This window comes from Lepisma saccharinum, chromosome 3 (genome assembly GCF_977018435.1).
Source record: "Lepisma saccharinum chromosome 3, izLepSacc3.1, whole genome shotgun sequence".
NCBI lineage: Eukaryota > Metazoa > Arthropoda > Insecta > Zygentoma > Lepismatidae > Lepisma > Lepisma saccharinum.
Window position 1 is genome coordinate 30,525,553 of NC_139231.1, and position 19,582 is coordinate 30,545,134.

The following is a 19,582-nucleotide window of genomic DNA, read 5'->3' on the forward strand; positions in this document are numbered from 1 at the left end:
TGTGCTTTGGCCGACAGCCATTCTTCGTGTTTTCGGCAGAAGTTCCGGCTAAGCAGTTTGTCGAAATTTAGGTTGTTGCATAAAGATTCCTTTGCAGTCGCATGGGCTGGCTTTACCTTAGAGCGTTGTGATGGGGAAACGTAGGCTCTGTGGTGACAGATTGACGTTAAACATTCTGAGGTTTGAATTCTGTCTTCTCGTCTTCTTACCTTCTTTCTTTCTTTGTTCCCGTGAAATCTAAAATTAATATACGAGGGTCATTAGTTAATTAGCGGCAGCATTCTTCAGTTCTGCACAGGTAACAATCTCTCAACCTTTGGAAACACCAAACACATTGTAAATTTGTACGCTTGTTTTACGTAGTTTTGTAGAGAAAACCTTGAAGTTTGTGTGTGCGCACGCTCAGATCATTTCTGGTCATTCCTTTCTGGCAGTCATACGACTCGCTCCCAAATACGTTGTACTTTTACGCTTTGTATAAAGTCCTTTGCAGTCACCAGCAATAAAAATTGATTTCGTGTAGATCCTGAAATACCGGCTTTCCACCGATGCGTTGTGTGTGTTGCCTAACTTGACGGCGATGAGCTAACTTCAATAGCGACTTTTCAATACTAAGTTCTGCAATAGCCGTAGAGTTAGGCAACACACGTAACGCATTGCAGGAAGCGGGTATTTCAGGATCAAGCTGTCCAGTTTTTATTACCTGTAACTATACATTTAGAAGAAGTGGAGGGGCGAGAACTTCGTCTTCGGTGTATTCCTTTTAAAAAATGGGCACAGCATGTTAGACCCGTACATTTTGCGGCCAACATAAGTCACGTCTTTTGCACGCCAAATTCCAATACACAAGAATAACTGACACAATGGTCGATACTACTCTTCACAATAAACTGCAATCGTAATAGTTTTCACTCTTACTCTGCTAACACGCGCATAAGGTGCATGTACATTTAACTTTTTCGATTTGAATATTTAATGTATTTCTTACAATAGAAGTAAACATAAGCTTTTAAGGTTTTGTTTAGATTAGTATACGGAGTTTTGCTACACATGCTAACGTATCCTCATACTCCTTATAGAGGAATCGTTATAGTATTATATTCCATAGAGTATTTCCCAGCTATGTCAGTGTTGATGATACTGAGTTAAATTAACCATTGTTTTTAACTAAAGGCTGGTGTCCAAAAACATTTGTGTGGACTAAATAGACAAAGTGCCGTCACCAATAACTAAGGTGTATTCGAATGATTGCCGTGTCTCAATGACCGTGAGTATAGTTGCAATTAAACTAAATAGGATGAAAAGAGACGTAAAATAACCAGAATTCAAGGCACGTTTGACACTTTCGTCAAAACATGACAAATTTAAAACAATGGCTAATATATATAACTATATATAACGAAATTAATGTTTGAAGAAATAATGTATGTTCTTATGAATTCGTATGTGCAAAATACTTTTCGAAACTTGAAAATTGCATTGCATGCATCAAGGAGTTGCAGTCTCCTCTAAATAATTGTTAGGTAGAAGTTGCTGGTGGTATTATAATTCACTTTGTTTCCCGTGTGTGTATATCAAGTTTGTTATCTACAGTCATGTTTTTATTCATTTCAGAACAAGATAAGCCAGCAGCCAACGATACAGTTCCTAGGAAATGGAGGGGTAAGTGTTATTATTTTGTATCATTGTAGTTTCGAAATTTCTTGCTTGAAAACATTGCTGATAAATTGGCGTGCCTCATTAATTTCAGCTGAATAAAATTCGGTTGGTCATTGAAGGCAGCTCTTTTGGAGCCGAGGGTGTGTGTGTGATCTTCGATTTATGTACATTGCCCTTTCTGCGGCTTGTATTAGGTCCATAGTTCTCCGTACATTAGACTCCACTGTGAATGGAAGTCATACCACCAATATTCTTCAATATTTATTCTGTGTTAGATAAGGTTGATGAAGTATTTGACAAACAAAATTCCTACAGGTTCTATAGATTCGATAGTTATGAGAAGAAAATAGTGAAAATGTAGAAGTTTAGGTTGTATGCTTTACTCTTGCTCACTCTTCTTTGGAATAAACCAATGTTTCAGGTTTTGTATAGTTTTCAGGTTCTATCATCCATCTATCATAATGGAGTACTTCTGTTTGTGATTAGGAATACATTTTCTAAATTTTGCTACCATTATATGTCTCTACACTCCATAGAAATGGTCACTTTATGCTGCTGAGATGAGACAATTTTCTCTCTTTTCCGCACAACTACTCTACTGGGTGTTTTGGACACCCTATAAACTAGGATCATACTGAAACGAGACGAGGTGTGGTACAATCTTGCTCGATTTGCAGATGCCAGCCTCGTTCTCTTGTCTATCTGAGGCTGTTTCGTTCTCGTCTCGATGATCGAGGCTGTCTTGTTCTCGAAAACGAACGAGACTGTCGGACGATAAGTCTCGTGGCTATTTCTATTATAAACGAATTCTTCCCCGAAATAGGTTACACTTTCGAAGCTGAAGCAGGCGCACGAGCCAGTCCAAACCTTACGGGAAACTTGAGGGTCAACATTAAACCAAATAAACTCGCAAGTTCACACTGCTAAGTGTAGAGAACAGATTGCACAAGGCAGAAAGAAAAGTGTGTACATTCAGGAGTAAAATGAAAATCTTGCCTCTTTTTCATCTATAGAATAGATGATTATCATCACTGCCTGCAAAGGTCCTTTCCTTTGCCTTGAGGGCCTGGCCTCAGCACTACGTGATGCAGTGGTAAGGTTATTTGGGTGGATTTCCTTGCGTGAACCATACATGTCCTGACCTGATATTTGCATGTTCGGGGAGATTGCTGCAGAGCGCTTCGTGTCATTCTCCTGCAAGAAATTGCTTTGATGTCAGCAAAAAAGGGAGAATCGTAAAGTTATTTACCTTTCTTTTAATAACCGGGAGACGGAAATAACGCCTTCGGAACTCCTGCCGTATGAGCTCTGATGCGGCTTATTCATCATCTGCGCGATGTTTCCAATGCCACTTGCAAGGTGTTTGGCCTTGTGTTCGCATGAGTCATGCGGGGGTTTGCATCGCTTGCCTTTCGTTCCGCTGTCTGGGATTCGTTGCCTTGTCTTATGGCGAACAATTAACAATTCTCTGGTAATGTGTTACTCAACGTGTGTACGCGAATAATTTAGTACAGCGTGAAACAGGTGAAGAATGATCAGTGTTTCGAAGTACCTAGTTATGTGTCACTTTCAGGAATGACTAACTCAGGCTGTCGACCAGTGTGGGAAACCTGAAAATCCTGAAAAATCCAAGGAAAGTTACTAACAAAAAAAGTTAGTTTTTGTTTTTGAACTCTTATAATAGAGCACTGGCAACAATGAATAAATTTACTGCAACAGGTAATACTCACTCAATTATAAACAATTGAAAGGAGTGACGTTTCTTGCATCTGGAGTTCGTGGTTTCTAAATAAACTTTGAACAAAGATATCTGTCCAGGACAAACGTTTCCACGTTTATCACGATTATGAGCAGGTTCTGACTGCAAAATATTTTTATATTGGAATTGCATTACGTTTAAACCTTTCTTCTTTTTTCTCTAACTGCAACTGACTTCCCTCTAAACTAAAACTTGGTTATGTGGAATTCTAAGTGTGTGTGTTAAGCTAAAATATTGTGACCTTATTGCACATATGTTCATGTACATTAATTGCCCTAATAATTTGGTTCTTGCGTGTAAAAGTTAGGAAATTTGGTTTTTATGATTTTGTAGACACCCTGTAACTGTTCCTTTTCTGTACATTTTCAATGGTAGACCTAATGGGTTCATAAGATAAAAAGGAAGTAGAATCTAATCTTGAAGCAAATGTGTTGCTCGACACAACTTGAAAAAGTGAGTGTATTCTTAATTCTATACCTTCATATCTAAATATTATAATTTGATGGAAATTAGTGTTAATTCATGAGTGCAACATGTCATGACTCAGCTCAGCTAGAATTAAGTATGTGCAAGGGAGGTTTTACACCAAATCGAGAAGCCCATACGTGACCTTGAAGATTTCACGAATCAAATGCAGGCTTGCGTGGCTAGTGTTGCCCACGAGACGAGACTTTGGCCTGTCTCGTCTCGTGGAGTCTCGTGGAAATGCTGTCTCGTCTCGAAAATATTCGTTTGTCTTATGACACATGGTCAATCTCGTCTCGTCTGGAATTTTTAAAAGCCTGTCCCGTCTCGTCCCGTGGGCAACACTATGCGTGGCATGTCATGCCGCTAAGCTTGCGACTTTGGTGTCAAATCTCCCTAAAAGTAACTTACTGCAGTTGACTTACTTTCCAAAACGAGTATTTGCAATTTGAAATAGTTACTTGTTAACTCATATCAGTTACTTTCAAAGTTACTTTCCCAAGACAAATATTTGAAACTCGCATCCCGAACTAGCAGTTACGGCTACTTCCTAGTATCATTTACTTTTAAAACGCGCAGAAACAAAAGAAAGCATTCACATACTGCGGTTGTAGGTGTCAACCGTATCGGATGAAATATTCTGTTGTACGAAGGAACGATTGGACGATTGTTTCTGTTTTATAAATAACAGCAGCCAGTGTGTGGAGGAGGGTTGAACTGAACCATGAACCCAAGCTGTTAACGAACACCGTTGTGTATGTATAATACAATTTATTATTTGTGATACACAGACAATGCGAATATAAACGAACAAACTTAAACATAAAGTTTGTGGGGAAAACCTGACATGCGAGTCATCACATTACAACCATAAGTGCAAGTGATCACGGACTAAGGCACAAAGGGAGTTGTCCCAACTAAACCTTCTGGAACACGGCACGGGTAGAGTGGGTTTTACAAGTCCACTTTTGACCATTCTTCTCAATTTCCTTCAGGTCCAACTTCGTATTGACCTTACTTCAGGTCTCTTAGCATCACGTTTCCCAACAAGGATCCTGTAAATATTTCTGTCCTCTCCTGTGTACGCTACATGACTTACACATTGAAGCCTTCTTGATTTAATTAATCTAATATCAGATGATGAATATAGAATGTGCAGTTCAGTATTATTTAACACTCTCAGCTCACCTGTTGCTTCATCTCTCCTAGTCCAAATATGTTTCTTACGATTTTATTTTGAAAGATATTTTATGTATGTTCCTCTTTTAGTGTAAGAGATCGTGCTTCGCATCTATACAAAACTACCAGCAAAATTACTGTTTTGTACGTTTTATTTATATTATTTGATATTAGTTAAATTTTATGAATGGGAAAGTAACGTGCATTCCCTGAATGATGCCTGCTTTTAATTTCCTCTTAAATATATTTTAAAATTGTTCGTATTGCTCCTAAATATTTGAATTTACAAAGTGATTCAAATTGGTTATTATCTACAATTAGGTCTTTATAATTATCTACCACTTGGTTTCGGCCTGTGATCAGAATAGTCTGTTTTTACACCCACGCGAATGAACGATTGATAGGAGAACAAGGGTATGGACAAAAAATGCAAGATACTGTTTAGTAGGGGTGGTACTGAGAGAATTCAGTCTGCAGCACCTGGCATACAGAATCCGACACGCTTGTCAATAAATTGATTCTACCATCATCTACTGAATGTTAATGGAATAGCAACAGTGGCAGGATCTGTGTGTTTCGAATAAACATCTTCTATCAAATTCCTCGATGATTGTGGGACACCCTGTATACGGCACCCGGTTTACAGTGGGGACGGGGGACAAAGGAGCTCTTGAAGACACCAAGTTGCTACTATAGAGGAAGCTTCATGAAATGGGATGTTCTGGAATAAGTTCGCAGCCCCCCGGGAAAGCTCCGTCTAGGCGGGGAGAGAGCGGGAGACTTTCACTGCATGAAGAATGCTCGGACCAGGAGTGCGGAACGAGTAAAGAGGAGGGCACTGTTTTGTATACTGTGTGGAAGGACAAAAAAATCTGACGAACGAAAGGAATGAAAGACCGGGGGAAAAAATGGACCACGTTTAGTGAATGGTAGTTCATCCCTGTACAATCTGGTGATCCCCACTTTTCATAATCAGACGGCAGACATGCTCCTTGAGCAGACCTCCGTGACGAAGTGGTTATCACAACGCGTTCTTTGTGTGTGTTCAGTAATTTCATCGTATCATCACTCATCCATCGTCGCGATTATCCAAAGCGGTAGAAAAGCGACGCTAAGTAATGCAATTCAAATCAAATCTAATTACTTGAAATTCTGAACGTGGATAATCGAATTTAATCCGATAATAAACAGTCGGTAAATTTAACACCAGCTGTAATGGAGGCTACTGACACTTCGTCCCACTTTTTTATTGTTTCTTATCTGCGGTTAACCAATCGTTCAAATATTCTACGAAACTTATATTGATTAAATTAACAAACCAACCAATCCAGAACAAAATTTATAAATATAACCAAAAATATGTTGTCGATCACTCGAGATAGGTATTTTTTTTGTTACTTTTTCATAGGAAGATAGGTTTGACGACTAAGACCACGATTTTTATGTAAATTAGGTAATTTTGAGAGCTGAGCCGATACCGATGCCAATGTATCTGTTGGAATTCATCTACCGATACCAACCAGCCGATACTTTTAAAGCATATTGCTATTTCGCAGGGCCCGCAGAAATGTCGCCTGACACTTTCGATGGTAATTATCCTGGAAATTATGCAAAATTCAAACTGTCTGTTTACTTTGCACCAGTTTTGCACGAAAACTATATTTTGTGATTACATAATATAGTATATTTTAATACATAATATAGTATATTTTAATATCCTGATATAATCCTTAAATATTCTAAAACAAATTTCTTGGTAAATTGATGCATATATTTGGAGAAGAATATTTACACCAATATTGATCAATGTTTTGAACAATTTTTAATTATTGCAATTTTCAAGTATCGTTATCGGTGGGAATCTGTAAGGGTATCGGTTCATAGTGGTATCGGCTCAGCTCTAGTAATTTTTCTTTATATGTAGCAAATCAAAAATTACAAATGTCAGGGAATGACAGTACTAGAAATGTTATGTTTCATATTTTAACATATTTTGAGATCTTACATTTGCACATGAAATGCGATATTTGCACCATTTATGTAGTTTGCATTGGAATATTGAATATATATATACATACATATTTTTGAGACAAGCATTTAATATATAATGTATCTAAAAAATTCGGTGAATTTTATCAGATTATGACAGACCTGTCATCTTACTTTCGCTTTAATTTTGTTTTAAGCTATGAAATTCACATCGTAAAAATCAATGCTCTGTGTGTACTTTCTTCACTACTGCTATATTTCTCAAATATTCTCTGCTGATTCTGCTATTAGGACTGTGTATCAGGCAGAAGAAAATGGCCGAAGACTACGAAAAATATTATTACACATTTTAATCAAGGTGAATTGATTTAAATCAGGTGATTTAAAAAAAATCACTGATTTAAATCACTTTAAATAAATAATTTATAGAAGAATGTGCATTAGGATTTTGTAGATACCAGAATCACTTTTGGTGAAAGTACATTACTCTTGTAATCAGGGCCTCCCTGATGGGCCCAGTGGTAGCGTCGTCACCTTGTAATCAAGGAATCCCGGGTTTGATACCCGGTGGAGGCACAAGTGGTTCGGATCCCACTTTAAACTGTAGGTCCAGTCCCAATTAACCATACTGTGCATAAAGCGGACTTAAAAGACCAAATCAATAAATTAATATTGTAATCAATTAATTTTGTTTATTAGGCTCTAAGAAAGGAAACAAAGTATATGTACTGGTGGGGTGAGGCTCATTCGAAAGGAAATGTAATGTGTAAACACTGTAAACATACTTAAATTTCTCTTGATTTAAAATTCAATAATTTGTATGGGCAAGAATAGCAAACATTTTGTGTAGAGAAATGTACAAAATACCGTGTTAAACCATAAATAGTGTCATTATCATTAAACTGTAAAAAAAAACATAGCAGATGATATTTCGCAAGCTATTATCAAAAAAAATTGCCAAAATTAAGCTACAAAGACTTTAAAATATATTTCTAATTTAAAATGATATAGTACATCCAGAATGTTTTTTCAGTGGAAGAAAAGTTACTGAAATTATTATAGTTGCTTTAACACACTCATCAAACATTTCCATAGTAGGTATATATACAGTATCAGAAAAATGTATATTTACATGTAACTTTTTATTTGCTTTAATGAAATTGTTCAAATATTTACAGGGCCGTTTACTAGACAAAATATTCTACATATAAAAAACGCATCTACTGTAGATGTACGGTGCCAAAATCCATGCAAGCAATTTTAAGCGTTTTTTAAAAATAAAATAAATCGATTTAAATAAAAAAACATCAAGTGATTTTTTAAAATAAAAATCATGATTTTTATTCACCCTGATTTTAATATACTTAACATATTCTTGCAGGTTTGTTATTTATTCTTTATATTTATGTACATTTTACATGTTTTGGCTACATCAAGACATGAGCCGTACTGATGTCTGCTGTCGAGATAACTCTTTGAAAAGCACACAAAGGAACTTACACTGTTGATGATTGAGCTGCGGATGTCATGCAAATCTCGGAGAGTGACCATTGCCAGGAGTGTTGTAGGTAAACTGAGCTGGAGATTTACATGAATATACATTGCGATAACATCTGATATTGAATCACGCAAGTCACGATATACTTTCACATGCTACGAGTTACCAGGTGCAGTATTTAGCCAGGGATCCGGTAGTGTGCCAAAATATTCATGCATTTTTAAAGGAGTAGCAAGGACTCTAAGCCTATTCTTTTTTAGCATAGTGTATAATTTCATCCAGGGATGGCATCGAAACTAGGCAATATCTCGGTCTCCCCTCGATCTGTAAACACCAGTCTCGTCCTGAAATATATAGTAGGCCTATAGACCGCCTAAACAACGTATACATCGTGGCACGACACAGACTGTCGCGGTGTATAGAGGTCATTAAGGCAAACAACTTTTCTTAAAGTTTTTTTCTTTTTAGACGCCTCGTTCCGACGCTATGAGCGCCGAAAGAACGGAATTTTATCGTGTGTTCGTATGTAGCGCGCACTCAAACCTTTACAGCACTGGCACACAACCGCATAGCAATTGTAACAACATAAATGACTTATCTATAAATTATCAGCTAGATATCCATTTGTCTTGTCGGAAAAAAATCGCAAAGTAATGAAAATGTTGTTCTAAATATTTCAATATCGTACCAAAGTCTCGAACGAGAGCGATAGTCGAAGTCTCGTCTCGATTTTACAGAGTTGAGCTACGAATGAGTAACGTAACCCGGTCATAGAAAATCTATAATAACGACTGGGGGTTTGTCGTACTGGCCGGATGATCTCCCATCTCTGGTGGGACTGAGGCCAGCAGTCTGTATGTGGGCAATGTGGCTCTCACGGGCAGTTACGCCACTAGTTATTATCATCATCATCTCATCCTGTCTCTGTCGACAAGTCTCAAAGTGTCAGGTCTCGGTACTATCCCTAATTTCATGTTAGATGTAAACAAAATTGTATTTAGTTTTTGACGTTTGGATGTTCACCGGTACTCGAATAGTTAGTTTTCTTATTCCAAAATTTTCTTACTTTTGGTAAAGAAGTAATTTATATAACATAAACCGTAATTATGAAGAATAAAAGTAGAAATTCTACACTACAAATGTCCATTATACTATGATATTTCTTAAAATGTTTGCCTATAATTACAGCCCAGTCAGACTACATACGCACACGTACAAAATCGTATCCAACTATCCTTCGTCCACTGAAATAATAAAGTGGATGTAAACAAAACTACTTGACTCGTGAGTAGTAGCTGCATGACAACTGCTTAATTTTTAACTCTGTTCTTCCATAGATACATTGACCGTCTGCACATTATTCATACTGATACAATTCAGTCTCACAGCATTACTTTGGAACACATCCCTACGCGCATCATTTCCGCGCAACACCTGTTATTGAGGCTAACCAATAGGATTTCTCACAAGTCATGTGCACTGATTTGTATTCATTTTGCCCTTAAAGTGGACGGTGTGTGGTGGTGCATATACAGAACTTCCCAACACCTTAACCTGTATTCATGCAGAAAACAAGACCGTTGAAAGTACAACAGCTTTGATTAATATTTACAAGATTGAAACGGCCTACTTGTTTGTTTCGGATCACGCGTAAATAATATGTCACACTTCGTACACACCTGACTGTTGCCGCATGCCGTTTGATTTCGCCAGCCTTTAAATTGGAAACGTAAGATTGGGCAATATCAGTGAGCCATTAGACGAACGTGTTTATCGTGAAAAGTCTCGTGATAGTGTACATCGTAAGATAGCATCGGGTGTTTGATATCAATCGGTCACATGTATGGGTATCTATTTAGGGAACGTTCAGACCGAAGTGACAAGCAGTAAGCGACACTTGAAAACGATTTCCTTAAAAAATAAATGCCCTTGCCGTCTACGTGCACTCGGACGGAGCCGTTTTCTCAATACCGTTCATCGTGTCACCTCGCACTGTACGATTTATTCCAATGAATAAATGAGAGGTCAACCAGCGGCTATCTTCGAAAGATTTTGAACTTCTGGCTCGATAGTGTAAAAAACATTAGCATGTAGAATGTGTCAAAATTTAAATACGATGTTCTTTGGCTTTATTTTTTCTCTTTGTCACCTATCAGCTGTAATTCGCCTTTGATATCATGTAAAGGGCTGTTTTGGCCATTTGGAACATGGCTGCTTGTGTTTTAGAGGGACTAGAATCAACGTGAAAGCGCCACTCTGCTTGTTGATTGTCGCTCGCCCATGTTTCACCCATGTTTCTTATATTGGTTCCCAACACCAACAGTTTTTGAATGATCGACTTAACAGAAGCCTAAGTTGTTCAAGAGTTGTCGCGTATTAAATCGCTTAGGGAGCTTTCACACCGAAGTGACAAGCGACAGGACATGACGACAGACTACAATAACAGAATAAGCATTTTCGGTCCCAGCTTTAAAAGAAGAAAAACACTCGGTGCGCATGCGCTACCAACAAACAGACGGCACGCCATTGAGGAAACAATCCAGTCACAGTGATACGCAAACGCCATGAGCAACCAACACGTCTTTCATGTAGGGGTGTAAGGGGTGCCCCCTTCCTCGTAGTACACCCACCTGTCAACCTCACTTCCACGTAGTATACCCTGGACTGCATTTTACAGACTAACGAGGCTCTGGCGTCTGGATCTACGGCCAGTATTATCTTCGTAGAACTGTGTGTGTTTTGTCCTTGTTTGTGCTGAGTGCCCCTTTACAGCCTCAGCTTTTAACTGAGGTCAGAATATTTTAGTCATTCATAACAGTTGGGTTATTAGTTATATTTTGTATAAGGTAGGGGGTGGACCCCGTATCATGTGACGAGTTCAAAATAGCCTAAATGCTGACGCACACAATATACAATCAATCAACCTCTCTCATATAGATATTGCCTTACGTAATATCTATCTAAATCAGGTATCATTGCTATAGTAACAACATCATGTAGAAAATATAAGACGTAAAATATAAGAATATATATGTATCATTGAAAATAAACTAGAAATATTCTTAGATTTCCAGTTAACAGAAATTGAGATCCCAACACTTTTCTAAGGTTTCCGATCTTGGTAACTTTCCTTTCATATCTCAACGAGGATTCCAAATTGTGAAAATTTGAGATCTATTGGAATCCCTTGCAGATCTTTCAGAAAAATTGAAGTTAATTATATATCTTCATATCTAGGTATTCGTTAGAAAACAAACTTACAGCACTTCAAAATTGTTCAAACTTGCTAGGGGTCGCAGCCAATTATGCTACTTTTGTTGTCGAAGTAAGGGAAAATTTGTCTTCGAGAACTTGTAATTCTATGTACATTTTATATTGGTCATTTGTGCTTCTGTTCTGTTAAATATCATTATTTAGCTTCATCGAACCTGCATTGCCTGCACTGTCTTGTTGACGATGGAAGGAAGGTAATACTGGTTGGGTGCAAGGCTGTTCGAAACTTTTTTGTTTCCCATGAATGGTTTTAATTGGTCCTTCCTTCGGGCCATTTACTCTTCCATTTTGCTCTTCCGAATCCCGTTAGTCCATAATGTTAACGTGTAGAGTTACGTTGCATTTATGGCTGTCTTTTGGGCTGCACCCGGAATAGCTCTTGTCTGGAACGTTTTAACCAATTGTATCTCATCGGAGTTGCTTGCATGAAGTAATTCACGGTGCGGTGCATCTCTCGACTTCGAGAAAGTGCATTACCGAGAGAAGCGCTTGGAGCATGGGAAGAACGGTCCCCCCCCCCCGGGATCAGGAAAATCCAGTCACGTCAGAAAGGCGGAGATGGTGCGAATGCCCGCGGACAAGTAACGATCCCATAGGCGTCCGCAGGATTTTCTCGGGTGGAGGAGCAAGGTTTCCCGGTCCCGTAAGAACACTGCTTCATTTTGAAGTTATTGTGCTCGTGGAACGATCTCTACTACTAATGTAATTATCAGTCCTTTATGTATGATGATTAACACAAATTACGATGATAATGAAATTTATAATTTTTAGTTGAGTTTCCAGGGGATCAAAACCTCAACCCCCCTCCCCTCCTCTTTCAGGACGCCCTCGAAGGATCTTTCTTCTGTTATTGTTCAAGGAGAATAATACCATTACATGTGGAATAGGGCAAATTTTGCATTTCGACGCTCTGTCACATTAGAGTAGCCTACTTACAGCCAGTGATATGTTGATTGGCCTGCTGCTATACAGTTCGGAACGATTAGGCGGTGCCGGAAATGGGTTGCCAAACTACCTGCTCAAGCTCTACGAGTTCTGCTAGAGATTTGGTACTTTTGCATATCTACTTCTCGTTGGTCCAAAGGCTGCGGTGACCGTCCTGATCGGCGGGAAGAGTCCGAATGAAAGCGTTTTAATGGAAAGGAACGAAGTTCGAACAATGCATTGCTTGTGCTTGGAAATAAATATAGGGTGTTATGTTGAACGCCGTTCTATATAATGCGTTTAGAATTCAATGCAAGTGAACAAATATGTCACCACAGGTTATTCCACTTTTATTCCAGCGCTGTAAACCGCAATATAATTACTGTATTATTTTTGCTCTAACTCTATAATTCCAGCCTTTCTTACAAGAAAATGGATTGTCAGTGTTGTTCAGGATTGATAGTATTGAGGTTACTTCATTTTCTAAGTGCTGCACCAGCCGAATGTCATTTTTCGTGCATATTCTGTCATGTCTTTCATGCTGGATGCGGATGATTCCTATTTCCTCCTTCCATTTAATTAGGTTCTAGTTTTTCGGACACATGGAGGAGGAAACTTGCTCGAAATTTCCGGGAATATTCGAAAGAGAAGTTTGGAGTTTCTCCAATGGCAAAGATAATCGTATGCAAATTGTCCCATCACTAATTCCCCCCTTTTTTTTAAAAAAAAAACTACTTCCTGTGTTGGAATGTGCAATTCTGTTGATGTGAAACAGATGTTATCCTCTGCTTAGCTTATTGATGTTTTTATTTCAATTTGTGATCATTACATTGTGGTAAACAAACTGAATGGAAACTGACAATTCACCTACTGTTTATTTTGCCGTACAAGAAATATGAATTTTTCGCACTTGCGCTTCCACATTATGTAAGGCGCTAAATAAAGTATTCGCGTCCACATTATGTAAGGCGCTAAATAAAGTATTCGCGTCCATTGCACACCGCAGTGAAACGTAGCTGATTTAAGTATACTTCTTCTGACACTTCAGTACTTATCGGTGTTCTTTATTCTCACACATTATGTACTGTATTTCCGACCTTTCAAACTTTCACTGTATACTAGTATAAATTTGACTAATATCTGCATCATTTTTCATCTCTTTTCAAAGTTATACAATCCACTTTTGTTCTTCACCGTTTAATTTTAACGTCTGAGCTGCCTTTGTCTACACCTCCTGATTCCCCCCTCCCCCCAGTTGTTCCTACTTTTTCTTATTCGCATTTCCGCGAAAGACCAAGAGATTGGTATATAGTTTCATAGTATAATAAGGAAATGGCCTTCGTGATACTCATATAACCTAACATGAGATTTAGGTGCTTATGCATTTTACACGGTTGGTTGAGATTTATAAAGCTTGCAACATACATTGGCGGATCAAATTGTATTCGCAATAGCAACGTTAATTGCTGATAAATGCAGCTTTCAAATAAGATGTGTGATTGCAAATGGATTGTTTAAAATGATACCTTATATCAAAGCAGTGTTTGCATTTGATTTTATATTGTTAGTCTCGGCGTGTTTGTGTTCGATATCCTGTGACTTAAACCTTTACAATAGTATTTTGTCAAAAGCCTATGTGTTATGTAAACACATTTGCACTGTAAGGGACAATTATTGCGTTATTGTTTGGCTCAAGGACAAGACTTTTCAGTACGAGACACGTTGCAATTGCAAAGGAACTTCTGGAGTTCTAGGTTGTCGTGAATAAGAATATATTTAGCTGGTTCCCCCTACCTTAATTCCCGTTTAGCCTAATTTTACATGAAGCTACTGTTAAATGAAAAGCTGTCTCCTGTACTGTGCGATGGACCATAGGTGATGTGTAGTAGGGTCGGCCAGTGAAGGTCGCGTGATCAACACCACACTTGACACCTTTACCCCTCCCCTTTCCAGGTACCATTTGATTAGATGCTGGGTGAGCCACAGAGCCACTTTATGAAGGGTTGTTGTCGAAATAGTTCCCACTTAAGATCGTCTCTCCCAGGAATCGAACTCTGGTTTCCTGAGTGGCAATTGGTGACCGTATCACCGCAGCTCCATAATTTATTGAGAAAGCGCAATTTTCAAAACAGCAATTTGATACCAGAATCATACCGAGGACAAATAAACAAATAAGCCATGCGTTTCACCTGGAAATTATGTAAATTCGGAATTATTTGCGTGCGCGTCCACGCGGCAAACCAAAATTTGAAATTCTAAAATCATACCGCTGCCTCCCAATACCAAGGAACAGTAACGAGTACCGTTATGCGCCCATGGCACTGCTCGGGAAGTGCAACACTTTCTGTCTTTATCGCGCTCACACACACTTATGCAAGCTAGACGGATAAGTATGTTAGTATTGCTGTTTCTGCACTCGCCGTGCATGTGTGTGTGCGTGTGGGAGTCCTTGGAAATTCGGACAGGGCGGAGCACGAGCCTCGGGCTAATTGGGCTACGCCTACCGGACCGGACGAGGCAGGACAGTTCTTGATCTGATAATTCCGAAGCGAGGAAAGTTCAAGGAGAGCGAGTCTGGTATTTTATTCTCTCGATTTCTTTCATGCGCTCCTGCTTACACAAGTGTCTGGTTTTGTGGCCGCTCTGTTCGCTTTTAATTATCGGATTGGCTTAAGCGCATTATGTATCTTAGGAGGATGTGAAATATTGCCAGCAGTGCGTACCCATTATGTACGTGAATGTTATCTTCATTGAGTGTAATTAAGATTTCCGTTATTGAGGAGACAACTTTCTTTGTTACAATGAAAAAGGACACCTGAATTTAAATCCAGGATAAAAGAGCCACCCCCTCCTGGAGGATGGAGAACTACCTATTCCTATATCTTACACTTCTTGTTTACTTTTGTGTACTAAGAAATTTTTTCATCTTTTTCACCTTTTCCTGTATAGAGTGAATCTCACTCCTGCTGTTTCTTTCACATTCTTTTTCTTTAAATCTCTTATTTTGTCAGTCTTCTTGAGATCTCCTTTCCCTTCTGTTCCCTCTTCTTGTTCTCTTGTATATGTATTCCATACACACGCGCACTCAATTTTTAACTACAAGGAGTCACTTCCACATTTTCCCCAAATTTCTTAGCCAAGATAGAATCTAACCCAGACTCTTGTTCTGAGCGCGGTAAGTTACTCCGAGCTTATACGGAAAAACAGCCTTTTTCCTCCCCTATATAATAAAAACATATATCTACTGCCGTCATCGTTCATCGTTACCATCACCAAATTAATTATCCTGTTTTCGTAAGGGGGACATTCCCCTGTTCGCCCCGGTAATGACCACCCAGCACACTTTTGTATATTTCTCGCGAATTTGCACGAGATATAGGGCTAGATAGTTTGACTACTTGCATAAGTTGCAATACCTGCATTTAATAACTCGCGCGCGTGTGTGCTATAGTGAGTGGTGCGATATTTGATCGAACAAAATGTGCTTTCAAACATCATTTAGACGTCTTTGACTTACTTTATAACTAGACCTCGGATTTTTAGGTTCCTAAAATAGGCTCTTAAAAATCTTAAAATAGGTTCTAAAAATTCTGAAATAGGTTTTAAAAATATTAAATTAGGCTCGAAAAATTTGAATGGTACAAAATTCATGAAAATTGCTCATTAGATAGATTCATTAAAAAATCACAAGAACCGTAAGAAGTTTTAGTAGGTATATATGACAACCAAATGTTAATTTTCTAACCAAATTTTCATTTGTATGCATAATTTTGAAAATTATCCACAAATTATTTTATTACTATACTTTGCTGTTAGCAGAAGTTGCTTGTTGATATGAAAAATGAATTACGTATGTATAATTTGCTGCACAATATCAGGGTGGCTGCTGGCTGGGAATTATGCGTGAATTATTGATTCTGGGAATTATGCTTGAATTTTGGTAAAACATGAGAAAGAGGTACAAGCAGATGTTTTGTTTTATCTTTATCTTTTAATTAACTTTCAACAAAAACATAGTCAGTGGTGAAAAAACGTTACTTCGCAAGGCGTGAATGGTACAAAAGGACCGAACCGACGCCAAAGTGAGCGAGACTACACTTTGCACTTTGAACTGTGCAGCCAGTTTACGTGCGGGGGCAAAACGTTTAGGGGAACTGTCCCCTCTAATCGCCGCCACTGTGTGCAGGTAACAGTGGCGTCAGACATTTTGTTTTGTTTAGAGCTTTGATTAAACATCATAGATTTGGAGGGGAGGTCGACAGAAAACTTGTTTCAAACACTCCAGTCATTGAATTGTTTCGTTACTTAACCGAGCAAATACCTCTGAAAGATGTAAAAATAATGTAAAACCTAAAAAAAGGTTTAATTTAGGAACATAAGCCTAAAATATGTTGTAACAAGCAAAATAGGCTATTTTTAGGCACTATAAAACTTCGTCAGTTGTTGCGTTTTTTAATCAAACACTGACATAACTTGTTATTTCTTATTTGCCTGCAAAGGAAAAAATTGGTTAAAAACCTAAAATCTGAAGTCTATTTATAACATATACAGCGCGGCAAGTCGATGCTAAGAACGACTGGGCTCTGCGGGGTTTCCCTGTCACGAAAACAGAAAAAATACGATAGTCAAGAGTAAAATTAAATAATTTCCTGGACGTTGATGCAGTAAATGAATATCAAAAAGTGATTCTCTTGATAAGAACACGCTTTTTCGATGCTTGGATAAAATTTGAAAACTTTGTCGACTGGTTCTCGAGACAGTCGTGCCCAAAGTTACATCGTAAGCTTAAACAGACTTGGCGGGGAAAATGCTCATGTTTCCACCATGTATAAGATCACCTTTAACTCTCTCTGCTTCTGCGGGTGGTTGGTTCCCCGTGCAACCGCCTCGGCGTTCGCGGCAGACCTTCAGGAGCCTTACCCGGAGCTGCGATATCACGGTTGCGCGGGAATCAAACTATCTGTACACACTTCTTTCTTTTGCTGCTCTACTCTATCCTCAGGTATCTCTGGAGCAAGCGAGCGAAAACAAGACTTTCCGCAAGTAGTGACTCGAGAGTTCTCGACCAATGAACGCGTGATCGCATGAAGAAAAAAATGCGGCTGCAGTTACCAGCCATTAGCAGCAGTGCGTACTACTTCACTCTACCCACTCACGTTCTCGCCTTCTCTACCGTTATGCGCGGTCTTGCTCCACAGATTCCTGGGACAGAGTATAGTTCGTTTCTTGGCTTGTTTCCTGGTATAGTTGACGCGTTTACTTGTTTAACGTGTAAGATCTGAAGCAAGATGCCATCACGAACGTGGGTGGAGATAAACAGCGGGCGAGTCGTTTTCGTCCAATCACACTCAACCTTCAGCCAATGGGCGTAGCTGTCATTCTGCTCGTCTACTCCACGTGGAGTCCTTGAGCCAATGGGCGTAGCTGTCATTTTGCTCGTCCACGTGGAGTCTGAACCGTGCGGTGAATGTATTGTTGGAGCTGGTGGGCGCGCTCAGTCGACTTCAAAGCCAGCCGCTCGTTAACGTAGCTAGCGCGTCGACTATACTTCCTCTACTCCACTGCATACACAACCTCCGTGACAGTGATAATCGTAACATGATGCGAAGCCAGAGGTCCCACGTTCGAACACTGCGCTTGTCTCGTCATTCATCCTCATCGTTACGATTAATCTAAGCAGTAAAGAAGCGACGTAAAATAACAGATATGAACCAAGAGTGATGTAATAGCAAGAACTTTTTAACCATTTTCCAAGTAGATTTTTGAAAATAATGCTTTGTGGTGCTTTTCAAAATCTGGATCCTAGATTTTCCTTTGTTCGAATCTCACTATACCATTAATGCTTTTTGCTGTTCATTAGTTTGAAAATAAGATCCTTAGGAAAATATTTGGACCTAAAAGGGATGAGGAGACAGGTGAGTGGAGAAGGGTACATAATTTAGAACTACATAATTTGTATTCATGTCCAGATATTATTAGAATGATTAAATCAAGAAGACTTAGGTGGGCAGGTCATGTGGCACATGGGGAGAGGAAAGAATAGTTTACAGGATTCTTGTTGGGAAACCTGATGGTAAGAGACCAGTAGGAAGGCCGACGAAGATGGAGAGATAACGTTGAGATGGACCTAAAGGAAATCGGTAAGGATGGAAAAGAGTGTATATAGATCTTGCTCAGGATAGGGACAGATGGAAGGCCTGTGTAGTTGCAGCCATGAATCTTCAGGTTTAAGAAGGCGAGTTAGTTAGTAAAGATTCGTAAAAACAAATCAGGAGTCATCTTCATTGTCGCAATGAAACTGCAGTGTTAAAAAGGGACGCAAAATTAAGTAAAGTATACAAAATTTTGCTGAAAGGAGGATAGGCCTTTCTTGGATGGTAATCCTTTATTCTAAAACTTGTCTATTACAAGGGAGTAATTGTACCCTCCGGCACAACGGTTCGAATTTGCGGAGCTCGACTTCGATGAAACAGCCTTCGCTTCAGCAGTGTGCGAATTAATTTTGTCGCTTTTGAGACGAGGAGGGGGTTTCCTGTGCTGCATTCAGGTGTAAACAGGAAATGCTTGTACCACATTTTGCAAGGCCATCTACTGTTTTGTAGGAAATAATGCACATTATCATTATTAACAATACCTAGAATAAACAAAATAGTATCAAAACTGCACAAGGAACCCTATTCATATGTTTTACACTGATATTTAGCCTTTACATATATTATATTGATTCTCCCTTCATGAACAAGATTTTTTTTTACTGCAATCAGATTAATAAACTACATTCGTTGTATCTTTAAATATGAATTTCCAAGAACAGTTTATTAACCTCATCTTCTTAT

At 38.7% G+C, this 19,582-nt stretch overlaps 1 protein-coding gene across 1 annotated transcript in view; it reads left to right on the forward strand.

Annotated features, from left to right (window-relative positions):
- The window catches only part of Su(Tpl) (Suppressor of Triplolethal), a 203,910-nt gene that overhangs the window by 113,579 nt on the left and 70,749 nt on the right, over nucleotides 1-19,582 (forward strand). The window contains exon 2 of the mRNA XM_083118390.1: nucleotides 1,615-1,662. Within this exon, the coding sequence (XP_082974516.1) occupies nucleotides 1,615-1,662 (48 nt within the window). The remainder of the gene's footprint in view (nucleotides 1-1,614; nucleotides 1,663-19,582) is intronic.